Source organism: Entamoeba nuttalli, assembly GCF_000257125.1.
Source record: "Entamoeba nuttalli P19 unplaced genomic scaffold asmbl_3152, whole genome shotgun sequence".
In the NCBI taxonomy this organism is placed as follows: domain Eukaryota; phylum Evosea; order Mastigamoebida; family Endamoebidae; genus Entamoeba; species Entamoeba nuttalli.
Window position 1 is genome coordinate 1 of NW_008575871.1, and position 10,607 is coordinate 10,607.

Below are 10,607 nucleotides of genomic sequence, written 5' to 3' on the forward strand. Positions count from 1 at the left end.
CTCTCTTTTTAAGTTTTTCTCTTTATTATTCACTATTTTTATAATAGAGTTTTTGTTCAAAAAGTCAAAATGAATATAAAATAAGAGAATCAAATGAGTTGTGAAATAATTTTTGTTAATATAAAAATATTAAAATGTTGCTTTAAAAATCTTGGATATCCTATCTTATTTTATCATAAGTTATATATAAACAAAAACCATAAATTTTCTAGTTGAAGGAATTTCAACACAATTGTGTTAGTTGATGTATTAGTAATGATAAAGAGATAAGTCAAAATTCTTTAGAATACCTTTTAAATTCTACTTATTTTTTAACAGAACAGAAGTTTATACATTCTATTGTAATGAAAGAAGAATGGTTTGTTCCTTATAGAGACATAAAATAATTTTGAATCTCTTCATTTTCTTCGTACATAAAAGCCTCATTTTGACAAATAATGAATTCATTTATTTTCATTGCAGATAACCTTAGTCTATTAATGTTTAAATGGTCTCCCAAATGAACATTAATTTCTTGAAGACTAATCATATCTTTCATCCACAAAGAAAAAACAATAATTCTTGCTTCTGTAGGAGGTATAATTTTTAAACGATTTCGGTAAATGGCATTATTTTTGTCGATAGAAAAGAGAGAATAAAGTTTGTTATATTCTTCTTTTCTTTCTTTTCTTAAAGACTTAAATTGTTCACTAAGATCAATAGACCTTCTAACAAGAACAGAAAAAATCAAATGAGCCATATTCATTTCGTTAATATCAGAACAACAACATCCCAATTTAATAACTTTTTCTAATGACTTTTTATCTTTTGTAATATCAAGGAAAAATTCTTCAATTCTCTGAAGATTCTCAACATATTGTTGAACACTTTTACACTTATCAACTTGTTCTTTTGCTAAATCATATTTTTCAACTCTTTTAATGAGTTTTTGATCAAATAAAGCTAATTGACGTGCAATAACACTAGACTTTTCTTTAAATAAAAAGAACGTATCTTCATATTGTTGAGTTATTTGAATAGATGGAGTACCTTTCTCTTCTTCTTCCTCTTCTTGTTTAGGGTGAGGCCCAGTTTCACTTAGTCTAAGACTTGTAGCCATTCCCCTTCTTAATTTGTAAGATCTTCTTGAAGAATAAAGACTATTTGATCTTACAGTTGCAAATTCTTCAAGGGCACTCATTTTTTCTGGGAGTGAAGGTAGTCTAAGAGCTCCCCTAATTTCATTAACAAGAACCCTTGGTGTGTTATTTGTTGTAAATATTTCTGTCATTTGTTTTTGAATTTTAGCAGGTATTTTTGTATAGCACCGTGGGGCTGACAATGCAATGTCTCTTATTTTTTGTAATTTCTTAAGTCGTTCTTCATCAAGTCTTGGATTATTATCACAATACATTTGTTCTATTTGTAAATGGTCAACAATGAACTCAAGGGTTGTAAATAAAGGAGCTACATAAACAAATATTGAAGTTAGGTAGTCAGGTAAAAAAGGGTCTAAGGCTAATGACCATAATTCTTCAGAAGAACATTCTACAATCCTTCCATCTGAGTCAAATAAAGGATCTCCTTCTAATTGAAAAAGAGTAGATTGGTTTTGAATTATATCATCCAGAAAAGCTTTACAATTATCGTCATGAATATTTTCATCTGAAAAAGTGAGGATTAATAATTGTTCTTTAGTAATTTTATTTTTGAGAATATCACTACAGAATTTTTGAAGAATTCTTCTTTTTTCCGGCTCTAAATGGAATAAAGCAACTCTTCTTTGTTTTACAAAAATATAATCTAAGTTAGAAATAAGTTGGTACGAATGGTTTTTAAATTCTTTTATTAATTGTTCAGGTTGGTATGACTCCTCTGTTATAATGTTTTCCATTGTTTGTCCAAATGCACTTGTACTACAAATAAAACCTGTTCTTGGCTTCTTTGGAGTAAAAGAAGTTCTTGAAGACAAAAATCCAGGTCTTATACTTCTTGGAGAATGTGGAGATAATTCTCTGATACAAGTTTCTGCTATTCCTTCAAGTTTTTTTGCAAAGCTTACTCTTTTCTTTGAAGGTATAGGAGAGGGTTGAATGACACATGGTTGATTTGACATAATGATTTAAATAATAAAAGTTTAAACCACATATTTTGCAAAACAAACGCTTTTTTTTTTCTTTTTATTTAATAATAGTTTTTTTGAAATTTAATATAACAATTGAATGACAAAACTAAATTTTTGTTTTACATATTTAACAAAAACATTTTAAAGAAAAAATATTTTTTAAGTTGCCAAAAATGGAAACAAGTTTTAAGTTCTAAAAAATGAGTCATATTAAAATTATAGTAAAATTATAAACTATCTTGTTGAATTGAAATAATAAACTGACAAATGAAATAATGTATTGTCAATTTTACAAGAATAGTAGAAATTTAGAATTTTGTGTTATTTTAGAAAACTGTTAATTTGATTGATGTTAGATTTTTGTGTCATAAGATAAAACAATAATTTATAATAAACCGATAAAATTTATAGTTTTCTATTATTAGTAAGAGGTACTTTATGTTTTAATCGACAGTAAGATAAAAGCAACAATTAATAAAAAGAAAATGAAGAAAAGAAGTTTTAAAAAGAAAGTAAAAAAAACTTAAATTTTTCATTTTTTGTAGAAAAAGTGATGGAGAATTTCGTTTCGTTTTATGATTGTCCGAGAAAGTTTCATGTTCCTAATGTAGATACTTATAAACAGCTTGGTCATTACTGTAATAAAATTAGTTGTAAAATTAGTTCAATAGGAGAAAAATTAAAGAATTGGAAGAAACGTGATAACTTTACAAAAAGAAAGTTATTAATCAAATTTGATAACTCCTTAAGATTAGTTTCATTAGTTTTAAAAAAACCAATAAAGCCTGAGTTTGGTGAGAACCAAGTTGTGTTAGGAACTGCACTAATTAAAATTTGGGATACATCGTTAGAAGTTATTAAAGTATTAAGTGCACATGAAATAGCGGAATCAATGTATAAAATCATATTAAATATAATGAATAGAACGGAATTTCAACCACATCATACTGTTATAGTTGATATTGCTGCAAGTTCAGAAATTAATTGTTTGGCTGAAAATTACCGTAAAATGTTATATGCAACATATTTTCATATTTCCGATATTTATGAAAGTTATGAAGACTTATTAATGGCGTCATTTAGAGTTGAAATGACAGATGATCCTATGCAACTTACTACAGAACTTCCAGAAGAAGATGCTATGGATAGTGCATCTGCGTTTAATACTCAAGACAAACCGAAACCATTTCCTTTTCATGCACAAGAGGGAATTGAATCAGTTCCAATTATGACAAAAATTTTATTTGGACTTGTTGACAAAAAAAAAGAAGTAAAAAAGTTAATAAAAGAAAAAGAAAAAGACAAGAAAAAGAAAATCAGAAAAGATAAAGACAAGGTTGTTCCTAATGAACCTACATCACTTCCTGAAGATTCTTATTTCATTCAAAGTGGTCTTTCTGCTCATTTCTTACGTTTTGCACCTTGTGCATTAGTAATGTTATTTTTCCAATTACCTAATTTTCAAGAATTATTTCTTGACCATATCAGTTATTTTCCTGATTCAAATAACGTATTCTTATCTGTAAGTAATGAAGAACTTGAAACTGCAGAAAAGCACTTTCCTCGATTATTTTCTTGGAAGTCATTTCATAATTATATTAAAGAATTATCTATTGACGAACAAGAAAGTTTATTTGACCAATGTGGAGATACTTGGCTCGAACTTTATCATCCAGGAAATGATATTTTTCTTTCATTCTATTCACATCTTGTTGACTCTTTATACTTCTCATTTCTCACTTATCCGATTACATGGGCTGCAGTTCCTGGGTTTGTAGAAATAACTAACGTGTATTTATCAGAATTCTTTCCTCCAAAAAGAAGACATAATTTAGCTGCTCATAAGAAAACGTTAAAACATTTAGCATTCCTTTCTCCTTATTACTTATCTGCAATTTCTGGTCTTTTATTAAAAAATGTTAATATATTTGACTTTGGTCAAGTTCTTGATATTTTGTCATTAATAGCAAAATTACATGAAGGATTTGCACAACATAATGAAATACCAAGTAGTGTTGCATATGCCCTTCTACACCCACTTGATTCAGATGATTCTTCAGATGATATAATGAAACCACAAACTGATGATAAATTTCTTGATATTGACTCAGAACATCCTGCTGATTGTACTATTTCTGCTGAAGAATTAATGATATTATTAGAGGGATTAATTAATTCTGATAATTGTTCAGTAATATTATCTGTATTAAACTTATTATTTTATTTAATGAATATATGTTGTATGTCTGCACGTACGATCATTTTAAAAATATTACTCAATAATTGGTTTAATCTCCTTTTCCTTCATTGGTCTTCAGATGTTAGAAAAGGATTTGTTCATTTATTACTCTATAGAGGTACTGTAAATAGAAGATCTCATCTGAACTGGGACAAATTCTCAAAAGAAGAGTCTAAAATCAATTCTAAAATATTACATGACCTTAATATTGATCTAAAAGAATTTGATCGGTTTGTTTTTTATTCACTTAATCTTTAGATTAACAACTATTCACCATTTTATTAGTACTTTCATCTTAAATTTAGAAATGAAAATCAAAGACTTACATGACAACACTCAAAATGAAAATGGTATTATTCCACCACGTAAGAAAAATTATGTTGATGCTGCCCTTAAAGAATATAATGTAGCACTAAAACAATACCTTTTATGGGATAAGAAAAATATCCAAGAAGTACCACCTATAAAAACAGATGTCTATTTACTTGATGACTCTTATTAAGAACTAGTCCAGGTTCTGTGTAACTCTAAATAACATTAATCATTATTTTTATTGTTTTATAAAATAAAATAAGAATTATTAAAAACAAATAAGATTTGATGACAATTATCTCATTTCTTAGTAGAGATTAACTTATAGAATATATTGTATAATTAGGATATTTTTGATGAAGTTCCAGCAATATATGTTCTTGTTCTTTTTCATAACCACCATTTGGATAAACAAATTTTAAATAGGATTTAATGGCTTCAATAACTTTATAAAAACATTGATCCAATAATGTTTGAGAAGCTTTGTTAGAATACAATTCTCCAAAACAATCTATATGTTTCATATAATTATTTTTTAATTCCATTTGTCTTTCTTTCATCTTTTTCAGTCGAAGACTTTCAATTCTTTCATGATTATCATGAATGATACAATTACATTCTGTAGACGTACAAGCAATATGTATGTCTCGAACATTTTCTTGAGTTTTTTCATAATCAATATTATTAAAAACATCTTTTACTGCATGGGCATGAATAAAAGTATTTGCTAATCGAATAGCATCTGAGTCAATAATTTGTACTTCTTTTTCTATTTCTTCAAAAGTTTTATTTTCAAAATCATTATTAAAATTATTTATCCTTTTCATTAATAAGTTATAATCTTCAAGATATTTTTGGGCTTTATCTCTTTCTAGATATTTCTGGTCTTTTGACAATTTACAAGACTTTTTACATTTTGGCAGCATTGGGTTACACTCTCTTTTGTTAATAGTTTTAGAACCAATCTCATTTTTTGTGTCGTTATTTGATGGGGTTTTACTGTGATTGTTTCCCATAGCTATTGAAGATATGGAATGGTAATTAAATAATTACTTGTATTGTGTTTTTATATAGCAAAGAAGTCATGCAAAAAAAGAAAATGTCCTTTTTTAAGAATTATATTCTTACGAATAGGAAGTATATGGTGATTAATCTATCAATTAGAAGGGTATGATATGTTCTAAACTAGCTTGTTTTTTTTTGTTATAAGATGTTTTTATTTTAAAAAAGAAACTGATGTATTTTTTTTTGGAAATAACAATAAAGCTGAAAAATAGTAAAAATTAGAAAATGTCACATATTAGGATTTGTTTTAATTAGTTTTGGTTTATCTTTTTTACAATTCTTTCTATATGTTCTTTCGTTTCTATAGTTATTAAATGGTCAAACCCAATTGTTTGTTTCACTTCTTTTATAACATCTACTTTATCATCAGAATTTATAAGTAAAGAAAGGTATTTAACTACATTTATTCGTAGTATGTTATTTGTTGGATTTTCTTTACATACTTCTACAATATTTTCAATGTATTGTTTCTTTGTTTGTGAAACAAACTCTAATACGATTAGATATTTTTGATTTATCCTTTAAATAATGATGCAGTCTTAAAAACAATCAACAAACCTTCTGGAGTCATAAGAATAATTGATAGTAGTGGTTGTAAAATAAATGCTGATTTTGATTTTAATAAAATAACTGTATTTTTATTGTATTTATGAATTAAATCAATAATCTCTTGATTTGACAATTTGTTTGATATAATTGAAAAGAGTGTTAAAAGTGAAGATAAATAATTCTCAGACAAATTTTCTGTTCTTTTTTTTGATATTAAGGAGATAATTTCTCTTGCTTCGTTTATTCCTAAATAATCAGATATTTGTTGATTTTGACAAAGACTAACAATAGAATTCATTATTTCATCATCCCTTTCTTTTAATCCCCTTTCTAGAATATTTATAATAACTTCTTTTGTTAAAATTAATGTAATATTTTGATGATGAAGATGATGCTGAAGAATGTGAAGATAAATACGATATAGTGATATATCTGAATTAATGAAAACTCTCATATCTTCAATAAAATCAATTGTCAAATACATACCATCATTTTTACTTACTTCAAACAATATATTCAATATTTCCTCTTGTACTGTTTTTTCTTTTGAATTAATTAATGAACGAATATCAACAGATAATATCATCATCGGAATGAACGTTTGATCAATTAACAAATGATTTAAAATAATACAACAACTTTTATTATCTTTAATATGTTCAAAAAGAATATTAAGAAGAAAAGTATTTGATGTAACAATTAATCTACAATCAGCAAATAAGAGAAATGGAATAATTACTTCAAAATATGAACATTTTTGAAGAATAAATTGAATAATTCCTTCAAAAGAAGGAATTAATGAATAAATAAAGTCAATGCATTGAGCTGATTGTTTAATTAATTCAAAGAATTGTATTAAACAATCATCTGAGTATTGTAATATTTGTAATAAAAGTGTATTGAATGAAACAGTTAATGTGAGTGATTCTAATTCTTGTGGCTTTAATTTTTGAAGGAAACTAATAAAGTTATTAATGTCTTTTGTATCAAGATTTGGCAAATAATTAATACAACTCTTAATGAATTGTGTTAGGTTTTTTGTAGATAACAATGGAATCCAATTTACAAGTTGTAATACTTTTGGTATATTCTTTGTTTCTGTTAAGAAAAGTATATCTTCAATGATAGTATTTGATAACAACTTTAATAATGTAGGTTTAATTGTTTCATTAGTGTTTATCTGATCTATAACCAATGAATAGACTAATTCATTTAGAAAAGACTTTTGTAATAATTGTTCAAAGATCTCAACATTTAACGAATTAATAAATAATTCTTCTTCTTTCATCAAAACCTTCATTAATTCAGTAGCATAATCACTACAATCTTTGTCATCAATTAAATTACATAAAACTGAAATAACATTAGTCTTATCTACTGCTTTTTCTAATGGACTATTTAAAAAAATTAATGTTCTAATTAAATATAATATTGTTGTATTTGTTAACCCATTAAATCGAACATTTCCAAGATAATAAAATAATCGAGGAATAATTCCACTATAATCAATAGAATTAATACCAATTTCAAAAAATGTTATAAGAAGTTCAAGTGAACTTTTAAGTAATTCATTAGATATAGTTGGTAAAGAATTAGGATTAAAAACCATTAGTAATATTACAAAAATACGAGATCTCTTAAAGGCTTCTACTTCTCGTTTATGAAGAAGACAAGTCCTAACAAAATCAAATGAAATAGCTGTAAATTGTTGGTCAGGAAGATTGTCAATTCCTTTAAATAATTCAATAAATAAATTTGGATTTGATTTAATTAATACAGAGTAGTCATGACCATTTTCAATAAATGAAATAGCAAGTTTCATTACTGCTACTTTGATATTAAAATTATTAGAAGCTAACATTTTCATTATTGTCTGAAACAAAGTTTCACTTCCATAAGCCGTTGAAACAAAACGATCTCTAAGATATCTAGAGTGATTACATATTGCTCCACATAATTCAATAAATGGTACTAGAGCTGATTCATTAATAGTTGGGAAATATTTAATAAATGAAATAAAAGATGATAATGCACAACTGAGAAATACTTGATCTTTGCAATGAGTTTGGAAGAGATTTTTAATAAATGGAAATACATATTCTAATGGGACTTTTGCATGATGAAATTGCATTATTTGAGATAACAACCCTTCTTGATTAAGAATATTTCTAATAAGAATAATAGCGTAACGTGAATTATTTGTTAGTGCTGTTAATAATTGGAATGTAAGGAAATCAGATAAATTATCTTCATTAAATAATACCATTAATCTATTGAAATTACCACAATGCCTTTCAAAAATATCTTGTTGAATTCTTTTATTACTTGCTAGTTGAACGAAAAAAGGAAGAGACTGATGAATATTTTGTTTATTTTCAATAGCAATACATAAAAAACAAATAAAGTCATTGTCTATTAAAAATTGAACAAATAATTCTTTAATTTCTGAATGAAAATAAATATGAGTCAATGCTATATATAATAATAACTCTTGACAATTATTTAATCTACATAATTCTAGTATTGTGTTCAAAATACCACGTGCCTCTAAAATTTCAAATGCTTCGGTTCCATGTATTTGAATTAAATAATCTAAAACAATAACACCTTGATCTCTTTTTTCTCTACTCCCAGAATTAAGCATTAGTTCTACTAAATCAATGTGCTCTGTTAATATTAATTCAGTTGTTGTTTTACCGTCTACTCCTTTATAAGTAAGTATTGATTCAATTAATTTAACTGAAATAGTTTCATTATCTTTTTCACATTTAAGAAGTTCAGAAAATAAATCTAAATTACTCAGTAAGTGATTATAAAATTTATCATTGTCACTTATCCGTGTTAATACCACATCAACAATATCTGCAAATTCTTCTGTTTGAACAAATTTGAGTACATAAGTAATCTTTTCAATAAGACTTAAATTAATAGCAATCTCCATTAATGATTGAGTTGTTATCATTTCTAATAATAATGGTAATACAATCATACAACTAATACAGTCAAAACATTTCATCACTTCTTGAAGACAATCTTTAGTAACATCAAATGGTCTTGTTTTAAATGTTTGTTTAAATAATGAAAATGAAAGTAAAAGAACTTCTTTTTCATCTTCACTACCTTTTTGATATAATTTACAAATTCCAAGAAGATTTGTCTCATTAATAAAATCATGTTGTAACATAGTAACATACTTTCCAAGTGTATTTTCACGTTCACACCAAAATACACAATAATTTTCTTCATATTCATTTTTAACCATCTTTAAAGCATCTTTCATTTCTTTAATTGTTTCATGTGGTTTAAATAAATAATTTTTTAAACAACTCATCATAATTTCACTTATAATAAATGTTGCATTACTTAAAAATTCTATTGAATCAAGATAATTAATTGCTTTAAATAAATAACTAAATCCATCTTTATCAAAGAACATTTTTAGATCAATATTTCTTTTTAATCCCTCCTTTATAATTTCTGATAGAAGTAATGATGAAGTTAAATCTTGTAATGGTTTAATCATATATGGTATTAATCCACTCTTAACAATAAATTCATAATCAACACCATTGTTGTTCCATAATTTTGAAAACTCTTTAAAGGCAACTTGTCTTGTCATTGGTTCATCACTTAAAAATAATTGAACTATCTTTGGTAGACAAGGAATATGTGGTTTTAATTGCGATATTTTTCCTTTATTTGTTTGGTATGGATAATAACATGCAAAACATAATCGAATTTCTTTCTTAGTAGTACCTTCTACAGAATAAAGACATTCGCCACAAAGAAAACGATGACAACAAGCACATTTTGTTCTTTTCTTTAACAACAAAAAATTACTTTTATCTTTGCCACACCGTGGACAAACAGAAAAATCAGTTTGTTGTTGATTAGGTAATAAAGAAGTTACTAATTCTAAATTCATTGTTAAAGTAGAGACATAAAAGTTCTAAGTTTTTAAACTAACATCTTTTTAGTTTTAAAAAGATTTTGTTTCTTTCATTTACTACAGAAATATTTCTTATCAAAAAAAATATTTAAACATCTAAAAACTAATTGTGAAATTGGATAATAATTATTTCATTTAAATTTAATTATTCAATATTAAATATTGGAGAATTGGAGACGTCCGGTGAAAACCTCGCGTACTATGGAACTCCTAACTTCTAGCCGCACTGTTAAATTATGTTCTATTTCATAATCTTCCACCACAAGACTTTATCGAAAACCGATATTATCTTGTTGTGCTGCAAATAATATAATTTTAAAAGTTTTAAACCCTTTTTATTTACTAATTTTAATAAATATTATATTTAATAATATCTTTATTATACTTTT

General features: G+C 25.8%; 4 protein-coding genes across 4 annotated transcripts; 1 reads left to right on the top strand and 3 right to left on the bottom strand.

Annotated features, from left to right (window-relative positions):
• Positions 1–367: 367 nt before the first annotated feature.
• Positions 368–2,095, bottom strand: ENU1_057270 (hypothetical protein; the record flags this gene model as incomplete). The annotated part of the gene is made up of 1 exon (XM_008858047.1): positions 368–2,095. One exon carries the CDS (start codon positions 2,093–2,095, stop codon positions 368–370), a length of 1,728 nt encoding a protein of 575 aa, XP_008856269.1.
• A 562-nt stretch (positions 2,096–2,657) lies between these two features.
• Positions 2,658–4,845, top strand: ENU1_057280 (hypothetical protein; the record flags this gene model as incomplete). The annotated part of the gene is made up of 2 exons (XM_008858048.1): positions 2,658–4,573; positions 4,629–4,845. 2 exons carry the CDS (start codon positions 2,658–2,660, stop codon positions 4,843–4,845), a joined length of 2,133 nt encoding a protein of 710 aa, XP_008856270.1.
• A 127-nt stretch (positions 4,846–4,972) lies between these two features.
• Positions 4,973–5,671, bottom strand: ENU1_057290 (hypothetical protein; the record flags this gene model as incomplete). The annotated part of the gene is made up of 1 exon (XM_008858049.1): positions 4,973–5,671. One exon carries the CDS (start codon positions 5,669–5,671, stop codon positions 4,973–4,975), a length of 699 nt encoding a protein of 232 aa, XP_008856271.1.
• A 300-nt stretch (positions 5,672–5,971) lies between these two features.
• On the bottom strand, positions 5,972–10,194 carry ENU1_057300 (hypothetical protein; the record flags this gene model as incomplete). The annotated part of the gene is made up of 2 exons (XM_008858050.1): positions 5,972–6,210; positions 6,279–10,194. 2 exons carry the CDS (start codon positions 10,192–10,194, stop codon positions 5,972–5,974), a joined length of 4,155 nt encoding a protein of 1,384 aa, XP_008856272.1.
• Between the last annotated feature and the right edge of the window lie 413 nt (positions 10,195–10,607).